The sequence below is a fragment of the Peromyscus maniculatus genome, chromosome 7, assembly GCF_049852395.1.
Source record: "Peromyscus maniculatus bairdii isolate BWxNUB_F1_BW_parent chromosome 7, HU_Pman_BW_mat_3.1, whole genome shotgun sequence".
In the NCBI taxonomy this organism is placed as follows: domain Eukaryota; kingdom Metazoa; phylum Chordata; class Mammalia; order Rodentia; family Cricetidae; genus Peromyscus; species Peromyscus maniculatus.
This window is the reverse complement of record NC_134858.1, coordinates 57,008,020-57,027,471: the sequence shown is the minus strand read 5'-3', so window position 1 is coordinate 57,027,471 and position 19,452 is coordinate 57,008,020. Positions and strand designations below refer to the sequence as shown.

The 19,452-nt window shown below is 34.7% G+C and overlaps 1 protein-coding gene across 30 annotated transcripts in view; it reads right to left on the bottom strand.

Annotated features, from left to right (window-relative positions):
• Positions 1-19,452, bottom strand: part of Myo9a (myosin IXA) — a 245,921-nt gene that overhangs the window by 144,754 nt on the left and 81,715 nt on the right. For 18 of the 30 annotated variants that reach the window (XM_076575367.1, XM_076575372.1, XM_076575369.1 and 15 more), the window contains 5 exons: positions 19,226-19,320; positions 14,950-15,012; positions 11,695-11,794; positions 9,826-9,882; positions 123-220 (listed from right to left, as the gene is read on the bottom strand). In XM_076575367.1, coding sequence (XP_076431482.1) covers positions 123-220; positions 9,826-9,882; positions 11,695-11,794; positions 14,950-15,012; positions 19,226-19,320 — 413 coding nt within the window. The remainder of the gene's footprint in view (positions 1-122; positions 221-9,825; positions 9,883-11,694; positions 11,795-14,949; positions 15,013-19,225; positions 19,321-19,452) is intronic. The other 12 variants (XM_076575375.1, XM_076575386.1, XM_076575374.1 and 9 more) reach the window with 1 other exon arrangement.

Below are 19,452 nucleotides of genomic sequence, written 5' to 3'. Positions count from 1 at the left end.
AAAATAACTAAGACTCAAAAACAACATAAATTTTAAAAATTTAAATTAAAAAAACACACAATGCTTTGTTTTCTGCTAGAAATACAAAATCATAGTAAATGAATAAAATTTTAAAAACTCACTGTCTTCGTGTCTTGGGAAGAAATCCTACCATCTCCATGGCCAATTGTAATCGTTCAAAATCATGCCTCAAATCTTCTCCCTCCACTGTGAAGCAATCCTGCTTAAGACAAGAGGTGGGAGAAAACATATAATGATTACCTGTTAAAAAACAATGTGAGCCATTCATTAATTTAAGTAGGCCCCTGTGTAAATGATTATTTTAGTAGAATATTTACACATCGTCAGACTCATTAAGCCTCTTATCTGAGTCCAGATAAGCAAAGTAAACAAATCTACCAAATATTAATAGTACCTTTTTTTATTCCCTAAACAATCACCAGAACACAGGATCTTAAAATGGATAAGGCTGAGAGCTAGCAGCATTTATAAAATATGTGGCTACCAAGTTTGATTTTCAGTAGCATTAAAGAGTTTTAGAGATTTAAACCACATAAGAGCACTCAAATCCATAAGTAGATGTTAATTTATTCAACAAATTTTTAACAAGTGTCTATCACATGTAAGGCCTTGAATTAAAAACATACACAGATACAAAAAATAATAACAGTATGCAGGTGAGAAATGAAATCTACATTTATGTATCATGAAACACCTGGTATTATAGTGGGTGTATAAAGAAAAGATAAGAGTAGCAGAAACAAATAAATACACACATCACAGCAATCAACCAAGGGGGGAAAAAGGATTATGTCAAAATAGAAAACCCCTCAAAAAATACATGTCACATGAATCAAAAGTAGTTACTGAAGGGCTAGAAAGATCCTTAAGTACTTAGAATACTTGCTGCTCTTCAAGAACACCCAAGTTAGTTCCTAGCACTGACATCAGGTGTCAAACAATCACTTATCACCCAGCTCCAAGGTATCTAGTGTCCCCTTCCGGCCTTCTTGGGCACAGACACACATTTTGCATACACACACAGAGAGGAGAGAAAGAGGAGAGAGAGAGGAGAGAGAGAGGAGAGAGAGAGGGGAGAGAGAGAGAGAGAGAGAGAGAGAGAGAGAGAGAGAGAGAGAGAGAGAGAGAGAGAGAATAAACATTTTTTAGTTGTTGAGGGATGGCAAAATATTTCAGTGGGAAAAGCACCTATTGTTTCAGCCTGACAAAGCTGATTCAATCCCCAGAAACTACATGAAAGTAGAAAAAAAGAAATGATATTTCCAAGAGGTTGTCCTCTAACCCCACACATATGCCTGACATATTTGTGGAGTGCATGCTACTCTTGTAGATGACTGGAGTTCAGTTCCCAGCACTCACATTGAACAGCTCACAACTGACGCTAACTCCAGATCCAGGAAATCTTCCAACTTTAGCAAGTATTCACATGCACATGCACAAACAGGAAGACACACATACACATAACTAAAATTAAATACATTTCATAAATATTTAAAAATAATATATATTTATTTTTAGTCTAGACATGGTAGCATATGCCTATATTCCCAAAACTCCAGATGCAGAGGCAGGGGAATCAGAAACTCTATGCCACCCTGGACTGCAGAGCAAGATCCCATTTCAAAAAAATATCAAACAAAACAACTTACCAATAAATTTTTTTTTAGTGTAACCTTTACATTTCAGTTCACAAAATGGTCAACACTAACATCTAACTAATATACACAATCCCTTTACAATGTTCACACACCACTTTATAGTGAGATTGTCAAAAATATCTCAAATTTCAACTTATTTTTAATGTCTATCTTCCTAGGGAACGTTACATTAATTAATCAATGGACAAAAAGAACTGATCTGTTTTATTCACCACAAATCACAAGCATCAAGTCAGTGCCAAGATCAAATTACTGAAGGAACTGTGAAGAAAAAAAGGGTTGAAAATAAAAACAGAAACTGCCAAACAATCAGACCCCGACTACATGGAACCTGATTCTAGTAGCCCCACAATGTCTAATGAAAACATTTAGAGTCTAACTCCTAATAATCGATGCCACCTTACCACAAATAGCCAATCTGAAGATAATAAATGTATAAAATTTACTATTTAGCAAAGTAGTGATTTATTTGTCTATCTAACATATGGAAACTACAATCTCAGAGGACAGTTATTTTGCAGAGACTGTCTCTTACAGCAATGTCAATTTCCTGAATAAATAAATCTTTTCTGCATCTGTTCTGGTCTACAAATACTTTCACTCCCACAACTTCTGAATTACACAATTGCTGAATTACATACAGAATTGAATGACCTTGAAAAATACAGTGTGTCTTCATTTTTAAAGTATTTACAAAGTATCACATTTTTAAAAAAAAACTTACTAGGTATTAGAATTTCATGATTACATCCTGAAATAAAGTCTAAAACTCAGGATTTAAGTTTAGAATGCTAACATTTCTTTAATTCTCCACATGGAAAGGTACACATACACACTCTGAAAGTTTAAATTTACTGCAAAGGAACACATACATCAGATTTTGAGTACAAATATTTTCTTTCTCCTGGAGCTCAGGACCGAACCCAGGGCCTTGTGCTTGCTAGGCAAGCGCTCTACCACTGAGCTAAATACCCAAACCCAAATCTTTTAAAGTAACTTTTAGATGCATTCTATACAAATGCCAATGTCTCTCCAAAATAAGGGTTTTAAGTAATTTTCTTTGGCCTGTAATAAAGTCTTGTTTATTTGTGCTTTGTTATTTTTAAGCAAACAATGCATGTTTTCTTATATGTGAATTCTACTTTTAAGCTTTAAATATGTGTGTTTCATTTAGAATAACCTCAGAGGTTGAGTACCTAGTAAGGGACCAGGAAGTGGGAAGCAGGGGTCTTCCAAGGAAGGAAAACAGAATGAGTTACATCTGTTGAGCTGTCCAAAGGGGTCCCATCAAACCTTCTTTCAAACATTACAGGCTATTTGCCAAGGCTATTGCTTCACAAACTGATGGCAAGGCCCTATTGCTGAAGACAACACTTACTTATATTGTCAAACATAGAACAAGCTGGTGCCCCACTAGAAGCTTCAATCCTACTGACTAGAGTTCATGGTGCTAGAAGGTACTTTGCACACTACAGGAAGAAAAAAGTAACCATCAATATTACCCAGCTACAAACCCTACAACCTACAACAGTGACCTCCTGCAGGATGTACTGGTGCAATAGTGGCACAAATGTTATGAGTTAACTAACCACTTCTTGACGAGCTGGAACTCATACCTGACACTGTTAAAGTGGCCAAGAACCTGAGACTAGATAGGTTTTGGCTGCTAGGGGAAAGCCTAGCTATTTTTCTGCTAAAGCAGAAGTTCTCAACCTGTGGGTTGCAACCTCTTTGGGAGTCAAAAGACCTTTCACAGGAGTTGCCTAAACCATCCTTCATTTCAGTTATTTATTATACTACAATTCTTAACAGTAGCAAAATAGCAATGAAAATAATTTTATGGTTGGGGGTCACCACAACATGAGGAATTCTATTACAGGGTCATAGCATTAAGAAGATTGAGAACCACTATGCTAAAGGAACATAGCAATACAACGACTTCTAATGACATATTGATATATCATACATAGATCAGTCCTCATCAGAGAAACAACTTCTTGCAGTAGATAGGAACTACAAACAGAGACTGAGCATGAGAGGCTTTGGAGTATGCAACCCTAAATGGGATGTTTTTATCAAAGCCCTCCTCTCAAGGCTCAGGGATCTATGTTAAAAAGGATGCAAAAATATTATAAGAACCAGAGGTGGTGGATGGCTCCAAAGTAAGTATTTTACAGACACAGCCGGGATGATACAGATATGAACTCATAGAGACTGTGACAGCACAAAACTTCAAAAAGTTCAAACCAGACAAAATCCCAGAATGAAAAAGTGACCACAAAGTCTGACCACTTACCAAGAAGCTATTTGGAAATGGTAACTGCTGGGAAAGGGAAAATCAGTTTTCTCCAATGGAGTGATCAACACACTCCAAAACAGGACCCATGCCCAGGAGGAGCTGGCCAACACAAACAGGATTCCATTGCCTTATTGGGTTTTTGTTTTATTTTTTGTTTCTTTTCTTTTTTCTTTGGGAGAGAATATATTCCTGCTTCCATCCCAAAGTACTAGGATTACAGATAGAAGCCATCACACCTAGTAAACATATTTAAACAGTAAAACATATTTAAAGTTTTTTTTGTTTAATCCAAGACCTCAATTTATTCATTTTAGGATTTATCAAATATTTTCAGTTACAAGGGGGGTGTAAAAATGTTTATGAAAACTCAATGTATTCAGCAGTGATTCTTACAACTGATATGCTCTTATTTGCTTCAAAAGTGAGTTGAAACAGGCACCTAAAATACTAGGGAAATAAAGTAAAAGATATGCTGAAATAGAAATACTTTCATATTCGCAGTCATTCATAATCAAATATTTTTCACTCACAACTATGATGTGGTCTCAGGAAACAGAAAAATCATAATTATTTTTGGTACTGTGATAAAAGCAAGTTAAGAGAAGATTATTTATTCAGCTTACAGTTGCAGAACACAACCTATCATTTCAGGGAAGTTAAGGCAGGAACTTAAAGCATGACATCCACAGTCAAGAGCAGAAAAAAACTAAATGCATGAATCCTTGCTTGCTTGGATACTTAGTAGTGCTCAGCTAGCACTCAATATTCTTACACAGATAGGGCCCCAAGACATGAAATGGTGCCACCCACATGTGCTAGGTCTTCCTACATCAGTTAACAATCAAGACAATCTCTCACAGGTGATGCCCAAAGGCCAGCAAACCTAGCAATTCCTCAATTGAGACTCCCTTCTCATGTGAGTCTAAGCTGTGACAAACTGTAAAAACAATCACCCTAGTGAGTAAGCAGAGCTTGATCTGAAAGTTATCTCTGGGAAACAATATGAAACTAGAGCTAAGAACTGCAAGCACTGGTAGTGTAAACATATACTTAGCTACTCTTTTATAGGTAATTTTTTGAAAAATCATGAAATGAATAAACTGGAGTCTTAGGTAAGTAAACAAAAAAAAAACCCATAAACAATTACATGAGGCTGGTCTTTAGAGAAGGATCAAGTTACAATGGTAATAGATATTAATATATTATCAAGCTGGGCATGGTGGTCTATACACTAAGCACAAGATCAGCTGAGGCTGCAAGATTGCCAAGAGTTGGAAATCATTCTGGGCTGCACAGTGAGTTTGGGCAAAACAAAAAAAAAAAAAAAAAAAAGAGCAAACACACAAAATACCACATAGTCTAAGTATTTAATTCATCGCCCATGTTTTATAATTGACAAAACAAAGACCAAAAGACTCTATGATAATGAAAGGCCTCATATTTGCATATATTATCAGTCACTAAAGATGGAAAATATCGCATTTGCTAAATATCTATCCACCAGTCATCATCATCTCTTGATACAGATAAACTTACTACAATCTGAAAAGATGAAAACATAATCTTACATATAACAAAACAGATTACAAGTTCAATAGCTGTTCAAAGCCAAAAACTTTATACTTAATTAGCTAGCCAAACTGAAATGTATCTGTTTCAAATACTGTTTTCTTCCACGCAACAGTGCTCCTTGAATTTAGTACAAAACTCCAGTAACTTAAATCACCCCTTAGTGGACAAAGGTTACTTGTTAAAAATAATTCTCTCACTACAGGTCCCCTTGGGACCATTTATGCGTGTGTGTGTGTGTGTGTGTGTGTGTGTGTGTGTGTGTGTGTGTGTGTGTGTGTTTGTGTGTGTGTGTGTGTGTGTGTGTGTGTGAGAGAGAGAGAGAGAGAGAGAGAGAGAGAGAGAGAGAGAGAGAGAGAGAGCGCACAAATGGTATAATGATCCTATAACAATTCTTTTTTGTGGTAATATTTTATTTGTGCTGAAATGTAATGATATTTTATTTGTGCTTTAATAAATAAAGCTTGCCTGGAGATCAGAGGAAAAAGGCCAGCCATTATAAGTAAACAAAGAAGCCAGGCAGTGGTAGTACATGCCCTTAATCCTATCACTTAGCAGGCAAGATCTTTGTGTGTTCAAAGCCACACTAGGGAACAGAGCCAAGCGTAGTGGCACATGCCTTTAACCCCAGTACCAACCGTAGAGGTCTGGAGGTCTGTGCAGACAGACAGAAAGTGACAGAGCTGTGTTAGAAGAGGAAGTGATGTAGCTGGGCTAAGAGAGCCAATGAGAGAACAGAACAGAAAAGGCATATAAACATGAGTATACAGTAAGAAGCTCTCTTTGGAAGCTGTGGAGTTAGGGAGGTGAGGTAGCTCAAGGTTTGCCCTATTCCTCTGATCTTTCTCTCGGGCTTTAACCCAAATTTCTGGCTCCGTGTTTTTTATTTATTAAGACCATTCAGAAATTTGTATACATTGTTTTTATAATACAAATCACATAAGTAAAAAAAAAAAAACTCATGGGAAGATGAAGTTTATTTTCCAAATATACTATGAGGAAAATCTAATAGGAAAAAATTAACTACAAGATCCACAGAATAACTACTTGATATTTAAATTCACTTGGAAGAAAAAGAATCATGAGCTGGGTATGGTGATGAATACCTTTAATCACAGAGGCAGAGACAGGAGGATCTCTGAGTTTGAGGCCAGCCTGGTCTACAAAGCAAGCTCTAAGACAGTCAGAACTAAATAGAGAGATCCTGTTTCAAAAAATAAACAAATAAATAAATTCATAAGCTAAGCAAAGTTCAGCCTATAGTTATTTGAAGATATAATAAACAAGACTAACAAATAGTGCTGACAGTAATATTAAGAGGAAATTACAGACTGGGGTAGTATTCCAATAGGTAAAATATTTGCCCTGCAAGCATGCGGACTTGAATTTAACCTCTAGGGCCCACATTTTAAAAAAGCTGGGCATGGTAGCATGTGTCACTAGGGAAGTGGACACAGGTGGGTCCTTGCTGTCCAGCCAGTGTAGCCTACTTCCAAGTTGCAGGGCCAGTGAAAGGCACTGTCTTAAACAAACACAAATAAATGTGGACAGCATCTGAGAACACTCAAAATTGTTCTCTGGCCTCGACACGTGCTCCTGCACACACACAAATAAAATCAGGCACACAAACAAAAGAATAAGAAATTATATCTACAAAATTATTTTAAGAAGAAAAAAAAAAAGATGTACTCTGATTCAAATAATGACAGCAACTATAGAAATGACATTTCTTCCTAGCACTTGAGTGTTCAGTACTCTATCAAATTCTTCATACATATTGTAAAATTTAATACGAAATTTAAAGGCCATTTTAGAAGAGTCTTTTTGTTTGCTTGTTTTTGTTTTTTTGGAGAATTTCACTATGTAGCTAAGCTGGCCTCCAATTTACTAAGTAACACAGGCTAGTCTAAACTTGAGATACTCCTGCCTCAGCCTTTCTGAGGGCCAGATTACAGGCCTGGGGCTCCTTCGGTCTTTTTGAGACAGAATCTTGCTGGATAACCCAAAGTGCAAGAACGTAAGCATGCTAAAGTGACCAAGGAACACTGTTCTCTGAAGTAGATGGCAGAAATAAAAAGATTAAGTAAAATAAAATAAAAAAATTCAAAGAGATATAAAAAAAGAATTAAGTAATCTTCTGAAGGTCTCAAAATTAGTAAATGGATGAGCTAGTACTGGGGGCAAGCCAACCACCTCAAAATCTTAAGCATTACTTAAACTGTGAACAAATGAAGACCAATTCCCCAGTTCCTCAGCCAAGTCTGAACAAGTAATCAATCATGTTTGTAGTGAGTTTGCAGTAGCCTACCTGCTTTCCAAAGAGGAATGATCTTCTTGAGGTGGTTAATGAAAGATAGACCAGAACAACTTCTTTGAAGTAAAATAAATTATACTTTTTCTATTACAATTAATCAAGAATCTACAAACTGAAATGGCTATTTCCTAAAATATAAATCTAAAACCAATAACTTCTAAATTATGAAATGGTAATGTAACTAAATTTTGTCTGAAGGAAAAAAACGAGCACCCACACATGCTGATACTTCACAAATCTAACATAGACCAATTTTGCAATCAGTATTGTTTATAATAACATGCAATGAGAAAGCTGTGATTCTTTAAAGCAAGGATTAAGACATGTTATATGTATAGGAAGAATACTTAAGAACTTTATTAGTTAATAAATACAGCTAGATGTATCTATGTTTTCAGCCTTTTATAAGTGACCAAACTATAGATTGAAAAAAAAGCTTTTTTGTCATCATTTTGTAATTAAAATTTGTACTTACATAAAATAAAACAGTTAAACAGTCATTTTCTACCATATATGCCTTTATATAATTCAATTTAAAACCTCTAGAAGTCTTTTTTTTTTTAAGGTTTTCATTTCTGTGTAATGTCCACGTTCCTGTGTATAGTTATGTACACATGAATGCTGGGCCTTCAGAGGCCAGAAAAGGACATATGATTTCCTGAAACTGGAGTAATAGTTGCCAGACATGGCTAAGAACTAAGACATGGTCCTCTGCAGCAGCAGAAAATGCTCTTGACTTCTGAGCCATCTCTCTAGCTTCATAATCTTATTTGTAAGAATTTCAATAATTTAGAGGCAATTTTTTTTTTTTTTTTTTTTTTTTTGGTTTTTCGAGACAGGGTTTCTCTGTGTAGCTTTGTGCCTTTCCTGGAACTCACTTGATAGCCCAGGCTGGCCTCGAACTCACAGAGATCCGCCTGCCTCTGCCTCCCGAGTGCTGGGATTAAAGGCGTGCGCCACCACCGCCCGGCTAGGCAATTTTTAAGGTAGAAGTTTTATAGTTTCTCTTACTAGTATAAAAAAATCAGAGGAAAAAAACCCAGATACTCATTATATGAAAAAGATTAACACCCAATACTGGGAGCATATATTTACACATGGAGGCCAGAGGATGACATCAGATGTCATCTGCTATCACGCTCCACCGTATTTATTTGCAACAGGTTCTCTCACTGAACTTGGAACTTATTGTTTAAGCTTGACTATCTAGCCAGAAAGCCCCTGAGATCTGTCTTTATACTCCCGACCTGCACCACACCCTGCTTTTATATGGGTACTAAGAACCTGAACTCAAGTGTTTAGGCTTGTGCAAGAAGCATTTCCTCCAATGAGCTATCTCTATAGCTCCTAAAAAGTAATTTTTATTTTACTCATATGTGCATATACATGTGAATGTGGGTGTGTGCCCTCAGAGGCCAGAAGTTGCACTACATTGCCTGGAGCTGCAGCTACAGACAAGTTGTAAACCACTTGACATTGGGTGCTGAGAACCAAATTCCCATCCTCTGGAAAAGCAGCAAGCACTATGAACCACTAAGCTATCTCTCTAGCTCCCTAAAAATTAATTTTAAGAAATAAGTATCAAGCTAGGGATGAGAGACTGTGGATAGCATTCATACTGCACCAAAACATAATAAAAACCTCAAAGGAAAAAAAATACTGGAGCTGAAACAGAGCCACTTCAGTGCTAGGCAATCAGGGATGGTAATCTATTCACTGTTTGTGAAAGTAAATGTTAAATGAAGATTAAACATTAGGTTTAATATATAAAAATAGTAAATTGGTCTGTAAGCAACAAACTATTACATGCAAGTCAATTATTCCAAGAAACTAAAAACTAGTGATACTCTTTCCTATAGCCCTGTTGGTACATCAGCTCATCTTCATGCTGAATGATCAAGATGGATGCAAATGAACAATGTCCCTTTAACAGGATCAAAAAATATTTAGGTACTTGTACTGACCGGCTCAGAATCATAGCAATAATCATCCCAGCTCTGTCTGAGGGGTTTCTTTGTTATCTGAAAGCAAGGCAGATTAGTTAGGTAGAAGTTATTAGGTAGGAATTATACTTATGTAATGATCTCTGAGATGCAGTATTCAGAAAGCAAGATTTCTATCCAAAGAACAGTTATTTTGCACAGCAACATACACTAATAAAAACTAAATAAATATTCAGATTCTGGGAGATCCTATATTATTCTATTCAACATATACATGTCAATGTCCAGTGGCTCTGTTATTTGTATTTACCACTAAGTTCCTTATCCTGTAAGTACTGACATTATGTATGTATGCCATAACCACTCATTACACAAAGACTCAGGAATATAAAATTCTGAGTCAGTAAAATTTCACATCTCATTTATAAGTGATTATCACCTATTTAAAGAAAATAATCACTCTGGAGCTGAATTAGTAATTTTAAAAAATATACCTAATTTTGTACAGTAAAAATTTCTAGCATTCAAACAGAAAGTGATGTAACTTCTATGTTCTAGATTTATTAACACAAAGTTAGTTTATATTATATTATATTAATATGAAGTTTTAAAGTTAAAAAAAATTAGCAAGTAGAGTATACTGTACATTTGAGGAAAAGTCCATGGTATTACTTTCATCATCTTTACTATATAATTTTGATGCACTCAAGTGTAAATTAAATAAAAAAAACTCCCTATGGATATTTTTCATTGCCATAAAGGCCTTTTCCCCATAAATAGTGTATTTTGCCTTAAACAAAAAAAAAAATGAGAGATTGCTTTATTCTTTAAATGATCTATTATAAAAACAATTCCACGATTTGGATTTGGATTTTTTTGTTTGTTTGGTTGGTTGGTTTTTGGGTTTTTTTGTTTTTTTTTTGTTTTTTTTTTGTTTTTTTTTTTTTTTTTGAGACAGGGTTTCCCTGTAGCTTTGTTGCCTTTCCTGGAACTCGCTCTGGAGACCAGGCTGGCCTCGAACTCACAGAGATCCGCCTGGCTCTGCCTCCGGAGTGCTGCGATTAAAGGCATGTGCCAACACTGCCTGGTGGCTTTGGGATTTTAATGAGGAGGAAAAAAATAGAGAAATGAATATCGTGAAAATTTGTGAAGATCATTTCTCATTATGGAAGCTTAAGGCTGTATTCTGAATTTTAAAGAAAGATATATTCTCTAAATCATTTGCCTTTGAAGAATTTCATTTTGACACTTTGTTCTATTTTGTTTTGTTTTTAACACAGAAATTCACAAGGTAGCACAAGTTTCCCTGGAATTCACTATATAGACCAACTGGCCTTAAAATCATGGTAATCCTTCTGCTTCAACTTCCCAAATTCTGAGATTACCAGAATGAGCCACCATGTCTGGCTTCCTACAAAATGTTTAAGAGGGCTGTTCATTAAATTATACAGTGATACTCTATGTTAGTATCATAGCATGCAGATGTGTGCATTAGACTGCAAAACATGCAAATCAAGTTTGAAACAATCTCTAAAGCAATAGGTAAGCATTAATTACCAGTTACACTTAACATTCTCGGTATATAAAAGTAAGTCACAATGAAAGAATGTAACATTTTTCTGATCAGAAAAGCACTATGAAACAGCTTAATATTCTTAAAAGAATCTCACAAAATGCATAGAAAACATATTTAATGTTTTACCATGTGTATAAAGGAGATAATCATTTTTACATTTGGAAGTTACAACACTTAAATTTTAGACTAACTACATAAAGGCACTGGTTAATATCCATTATCTGACTTGAGGGAAAAAAAACACTAAAAACCTTTTTCAGTAACTAAAATCTAATTATTACCTACATTTCAAAATGCTTTTTGTGAACTCTCACCTGATTGAGATAATGATACTCCTCAGGCTGTTTAAGGTGGAATGCTAACCTCTCTTCTTCACTTGCTCCTGCGAGGAGGTAATAGAATACATGATAGTTCCTGTTGGGAACAAAACATATAATAAACATGACTAATTCTGGTTAGTTTTTTTTGTTTGGTTTGTTTTGTTTTTAAAGAACACGTTACTTAGTAAACTGTTTGATTTACTTCAATTTTAAGGCATTGTGACAAATTCAATATTTAGTATGCCTATAAAATAGAATGTAGAATACCAAAAAAGGGAGGAGACAGAAGCAGGAAAATGAGAAAGTGGGGATTTTGAAAATGGTCTTTTCTAACACTAATAAAGAAAAAAAATTTTCACAAATTTGCTGAAATTACTCTTTCAGGGCTCCAAAAGTTAATCAAGAGCTTGCAGCCAATTAAATCCAGTAAGGTATTTACCAACTGCACCTAACATTTTATCTACATTAACACAAGAGTATATACATCAAGTCGACATGAAGCTCTACTAGACAATAAAACAAGCCTGAACATAGTCAAATGAAATCTAACCACTGTGCAATAAAATTAAAACCAATGATGGAAATTCCCAAAATTCAAAACTATGTGGCCAGATGTGGAAGCTCATGCTATAATCCCAGCACCCAAGAAGCTGAGTCAGAGAACTACTCAAGTCAAGCCTAAGCTACACAGTAAGTTCCAGGCTAGCCTGTGGTAGACCAAAACCTTGTCTCAAAAAAAATAAAATAAATTACCAAGAAAAAAAAAGAAAAGAAAAGAAAGAAAAATAAGGGGGTAAATGAATAAACTAAACCTAACAAGCAGAAGAAAAGCAATAGCAAACATTAGAGAACAAATAAATAGAATAGTGAGTAATAGAGAGTACAACAAAATTTTAAAAACTGGTTCTCTGAAAACATGTACAAAATTAACAAACCTGTATTTAAACTGATAAAAACAGACTAAGACAAAGTCAGGAATGAGGGAGGAGAAACACCATAGCCAAACTTAGAAAAATAAAAAGACTGTGATACATTATTATTTATTATCAAGTTAAGATAACCCACATAAAATGAACAGATATCTAGAAAAATACAAGCTACTAAATTCAACTAAAAAACAAAATTCAAACAACTCTATAACCACTGAAGTATTTGAATTAGTAATCAAAACTTCTTCTGAATAAAAACCAAGAACCAGATATGACTATGCTGTTAAGGTGACTCAATCTTTCAGAAGCTTTTGCAAGAAATTACAGTGAGGAATAGCCTTCATCTCATTCTAAGGAAATATAGATTAGACCAAAAAGGTAAATCTTAGAGCAGTGGTTCTCAATCTTCTTAATGCTGCGACCCTTTAATACAGTTCCTCATGTTGTGGTGACCCCCAACCATAGTTATTTTCATTGCTACTTCATAACTGTAATTTTGCTACTGTTATGAATCAAAATGTAAATATCTGTTTTTCCGATGGTTTTGGGTGACCCCTGTGAAAAGGCCTTTTCACAGGGGTCATGACCCACAGTTTGAGAACCACTGCCTTAGAGCATTGTATCTTATGAATACAGACAGAAAAAATCCACACCAAAATAACAGCAAACCAAATCCAGAGACACATAAACAGACTTGTCATACATACACGCACTTGTCAAATAAAGCAATCAAAATAACAATCAGCTTGTAAACTCTGTATTGTCACTTCCAATTTATTCTTTAACCCAAGAAATCAAAATTATATCCCCACTACTCCATTATAATGTTAAAAAAAAAACACAGATTGCTTATAGCATGAGCCAGAGCTTTGTGCATGTGTTCTACTGAGTATACCTACAGCCTTCTATATATTTAAACATCTCCAATAAAGATTTCTTATTTCTGCTGGCCCCTTCTCTCTCTCTCTCTCTCTCTCTCTCTCTCTCTCTCTCTCTCTCTCTCTCTCACACACACACACACACACACACACACACACACACTAAATTCTTAACCTAATCCTGCCAATAATTCATTTTCATTATGTAGTTAGTCATTAATTACTGAGCTTTTATTACATATAAGGACCATGTTAATCCTGTCCTAAATATACTCTTTCGAGGCCAAATATGGTGTCCTAGACCTTTATTTCCAGCACTCAGGAGGCAGAGGCAGACAAATTGCTCTGCATTTAAAACCAACCTGAGTTCCAAGACAGAAAAGGCTACAGAGTAAGACCCTTCATTAAAAAAAAAAAACTAAATAAGTAAATAAAACCAACAGGCATGGTGGAGCATGCCTTTAATCCTAGCCCTCAGGAGGCAGAGGAAAGTGGAACTCTGTGTGTGAGTCCAAGATCAAGCCTGGTCTACAGAAAAAGTTCTAGGATAGCCAGGTCTGTTACATAGAGAAACAGAGAAACCCTGTCTCAAAAAAAAAAAAAAAGAAAAAAAGAAAAAAAAATACAGATATCGATATATTTAAAAAAAAATTTTTTTTAATAGAAAACCTTTAATTTCATTTAGGCCTTGAAACACACAGAGAAAGATTTTAAGTACAGAAGAAGAAAAGTAAGATGCCCAAGGTATACATAAGAGTTCAGGAATATTTACCTTCACACTCTGGGTCATAACTTTATTGTTAACACACTGACATGTGAAGCAATTAATTTACCTTGCAAAATTTGGTTTCTTTATCTGAAATGTGTAACATGTTTCATTTTTAAGTCCCATGTACCTCAAATATGACAAGAGAATTAAGAGCTTTTATGAAAACTCATTTTGTTTGTAGTTGATTTTGGAGAAAGTGTCTAACACTATAGCCCCAAGCTGACATGTCACTTACTACATACCCTAGGTAAGCCTTAAACTCCTGGTAATCTTCCAGCCTCAGCCTCCCAAGCACAGGGATTACAGGTGTGAAACACCACACCTAGCTTATTATTACTTTCAAATGAGAAGAACACTAAGAAATATGAGAAAAGCCCATAGCTTATAAAGACAGATGGCTCTAGGAAGAATGAGTTTATCACCCGAAAAACCACTTTCCTGTTCTCAATTTATCTAGAACTGAGAAAGACTAACAGTTCTGCATATCCAATAAAAATCTCCCAAATGCCTTTAAAAGGAAAAATAGCATTCTGCCCAAAAAAGAAATAGTAGTTACACATAAAAATTATGCATGACATACAGTGAATTAAGGGTCGCAGTATACAAAGAATCTAAAAGGGAATCTGTGTAGTGCTGTTAATTTCATCTAATTATACAAAAATAAAATATTTACCGTTCATTATGCTCTTGATAAACAAGTCTAGATTTCTCCAGTAGATATTTTTCAACATAGGCCCTGGAAGAAAATAAAACTGGTTGACATAAATAATAAAAATTGGCTTAGATAAATAAATAATAAAGTTTAATATATGGTAGATTTTATTTATTTAGACAGTTCAAAAGTATAAAGGAGCATTCTCCAGATGACAGCAGTACATTCATCATAATTGTTATAGATATTAGCATTATCCATGTTAAATTCTCAAAAACCTATCTATGCCATAAAATGGCTAGAGAATGAGATAAGAAGGTGAACTCTATCAAGAGTAAATACACAATAAATCCCTATTTGAAAAAATAAACACAAAACCAAATTCATAAACTAGTTATCAACAATAAAATCATGAATATGAACCCAGGTCTGATTTCACTACCAAGATTGACTTTCGACTCTACTACTTCCTAGACATCTCTTTTTTGTCCATCTAATCCATGAGTTCTACTGGTACAAAAGTTATCAGTTCAGAGAATGAGTTAGTCAAACTATAACACTACATTTACCTGCTCACCACAATGCTGAGCACATTACATGTGTCTGAAATTCTACTTAAAACCAGAATAGAAAAAGAAGGGACAGTGAATTAAATATTGTTGAATCTATCTAGGATGTCCTTGCTCTATTTAATTATTTTCTCTATTTTTATGTATATCTGACTTTTCAAATAAAATTATCTAAAATTTGCTTCATAATGTCAAGAAGATAATTAAAAATATTAACTTTATTCAATTTGACCAAACTGACCACTATGACCATGCTATAACCACTTTTTCTTGCTCAGTTACTACAATCAACTTACATAAATATCTATTTCCCCAAAAAGACAATGAAAAGAAAGGCAAAGAACATGCTTATGTTTTTTTTTGTTGTTGTTGTTTTTTTTTTTTTGGTTTTTCGAGACAGGGTTTCTCTTGTGTAGCTTTGCGCCTTTCCTGGAACTCACTTGGTAGCCCAGGCTGGCCTCGAACTCACAGAGATCCGCCTGCCTCTGCCTCCCGAGTGCTGGGATTAAAGGCGTGCGCCACCACCGCCCGGCGCTTATGTTTTTTTTAATCTTCAATATTTAGAACAAAACCTGATACTCAAAATGCACCCCATATATATGCTAAATAAATAAATAAATAAATAAATAAATAAATAAATAAATAAATAAATAAATAAGTTAATAATGCTCAATACATATAAATGTTGTTAACTATGTTCTCTACCACAGAATAAAATGTTTATACTTTTTAGGTAGTCAACAGGAGAGCCTGCATTTCCTTCAATACAGGAAACGAGACATCTACTTTCTAACTCACAAAACTATCTTAATCAATGAAGATATACACTACTGTCTTCAAGGCTGAAAAGCAATGTACATGACTTTACCTATTGCCATTCTCCTGTAAAACACAACTATAAGCCTAACTCCTACTTTAAAGAGAAAAAGTACCAACTGAGCCTTTGAAAACTGGTAAGTCTTAAAAATCAAGAAAAGACATGATCTATGAAACTGCCATTGAACATCTCTCCTGAACTTTTGTGGTTGCTGATGAATTTGGTTTTAGGTTCTTCACAGACAAGCCAAGAGGTTGTATACACATAATTTTGGCCTTTTTTTTTTTAAATGCAGAAGTAAATAAGACTGAGCATAAAATAGCATAAAAAAGAAAAGTAGAGACCAATCTACTTAATAATAGGAACACAAAAATCATTATAAAAACCATCAAATAAAGAAATAACAATTTGTATGTATGTGCATATAAGCCAGTGTGTTTGTACTGACCAAGTGAAACTATTTTTCAAGGAATTCCAAAGAGCTCATTATCAGAGGAAAAAAAAGGATTGGGAATTTAGCTCAATGGTAGAACGCTTGCCTAGCAAGTGCAAGGCCCTGAGTACAGTCCTCAGCTCCGGAAAAAGAAAAGGAAAAAAAATATATATATATATATATATCAATGTATCTCAGACAGAAGACATGTTTATCTACATAGATCCCATAAACACCTTTGATAAAATTTAATAAGTAATATTAACATAAACTCAAGACAATTAAAATCAATGCTTAATTAGTTAATACAATAAAAGCTCTTGAGCTGGAGTTTTACTTAATGGAGAAAACGGTATTGACTTAAAAGACAAGAATAATATTAGTGATATTTGTAATGGCTTAGCTTTTAAATATCTCCCACAAAGGCCTATAGGCGAAAGACTGAATGACCAGTCTATAGTGCTAATAGAAAGCAGACTGGGCCTCAGTGGAAGAAAATTAGCTAATTTAAATGTGCCCTTGTAGAGGATACTGGCTCCTCTCCTCCTTCTCTCTCTTCATTGCTTTCTAGCCACCACGTGGTCTATCTCACAATCCCATCAATGATACTCTGCCTTGCCACAGGACCACAAACAACAGAGTGAATTAATCGAGGGTTTATACCTCTGCAACTGTAAAAAAAAAAATAAAATCTCTCCTCTTTTATCTTTAGTATTTTGTCACAGTGATGGAAAGTTGACTTAGTTACATTTCCCACTGCTAAGGCAGAATACCTTATAGAGAAGGGGAGGGAAGGAGGGAGGGAGGGAGGGAGGGAAGGAGGGAGGGAGGGAGGGAGGGAGGGAGGGAGGGAGGGAGGAAAAGGAAGAAAAGACAGACGACGGAAGGAATGATTTTGTTTTAATTCATGGTTCAGAAGACAGTCCATCATGACAAAGTGGCTCAGTTCATTGCAGTGGGAGCTTAGAATAGTTTTTTGCTGTTCTTAGCAGAAACAGAAGCAGAGAGCTAGGGCCAAGAGTGAGACTGGGATAGAATCCTCAGGCCAGTCCCAAGTAAGGTACTAATCTGTTTACAAGTATTATAATATGCCTTGAACAATCAAGGCAACAATAGTTAAGTACAAACCATCCATCAAGACACTAGATATAAAACTATAAAAACCAATAAACAGTAAGAAAAATATATTGTAAGAGAAAAATCACACTCATAATACTTAAAAATTCAATCAAATACACAAAAAAAATTTAAGTACTTTTAAAAAGTACAAAGATATCTCTCAAATAATTGCAAATTTAAACATTAAATCAATGAAGCAAAAAACAGCTATAAAAGAACTTTAAGTACACAGTTAGCCTAAAGAATCCAACCTGAAAAAGCAGCACACAATATGATTCCAACTATATATTTTGGAAAGGTGATATGGAGATAGCAAAAGTTACCAAGACCTGGAGGGTAGCAGGACTGAATAACCCAAACACAAAGGATTTTAACACAGTAAAATTATGCTGATGTATTAAATGTAAATAGCATTTCTACATTTCTCAAAACCAACAGGATATACAACACAATTAGCAAACTTTAGTACAAGTTATGGATTTCACAATTAATAAAAAGCAGCAACAACACTGTCATCAGTTTTAACAGACCACACTAACAAAAGATGTTTGTAACAGGGGAAGCTATGCTGGAAGGGATGGGAATGATACATGGAAGCTCTCTGTGATTCCCGTTTCCTTTTGCTGTGTATCTGAAACTGGTCTAAAGAATACTCTATTAATTTTCTAATCTATAAAATATATTGGTGGCACAATCAGATGACTAATCAGAGGAACTGTAAAAATTTTTCCTGTACCAAAGTTAATACCTTGACTGGGAGAATACTAATGTGGATATGTAGAAAAGTGTGATTATACTGGGAAATACCATAATTAAAGGGCCATTTTCTGACTTGAAAATAAATTTTTGAAAATTTATAGTATAAACGTAAATACATGCAATTGTTAACAGTTAACAAATATAAATTAAGGATATTAATAGTCACAATTAGTCTTAAATTTTTCTGTTTGAACCCACCAAAAAGTGAGGAAACAATTTTTATGTAGATACCAATGTCATAATACATAGCTTATGAAACGAGTTATAACTAAAATAAAATATGCTGCAGGGGCTGGCAATATAACTCAACAATTAAGAGCACTGACTGCTCTTTCAAAGGATCTGGGTTCCATTCCTAGCTCTCACATGGCCGCTAACAACCATCTGTAACTCCAGTTCCAAGAGATCTGATGCCCTCTCTTCTGTTCCCCAAGGGCACTGTATTCATATGGTATACACACACAGAGAAAATAAAATAGATCTTAATATACATACATGTGTGTATATACCAAACATGTATGTATGAACACATGTACTTAATATTTAGACATATATGTTTATATGTACCAAAATATATTGCTTCTAAGCACAAGTACTTACCCAAGTACAGTGCCTGTTTCTTGGTAATTTACTTGAATAAACTTGCCAAAACGACTTGAATTGTTATTATGAGCTGTCTTTGCATTTCCAAAGGCCTGTCAAAATAAATATTATTTTTATTTAAAAGTAATTTTTAAACACTGCTTGAAAACCAAAGAAAAAACAGTAAGGCAATTGATTTATATGTTTAGAATCATTCAGATTTGAGGTAGAATAAAAGAAAGTAA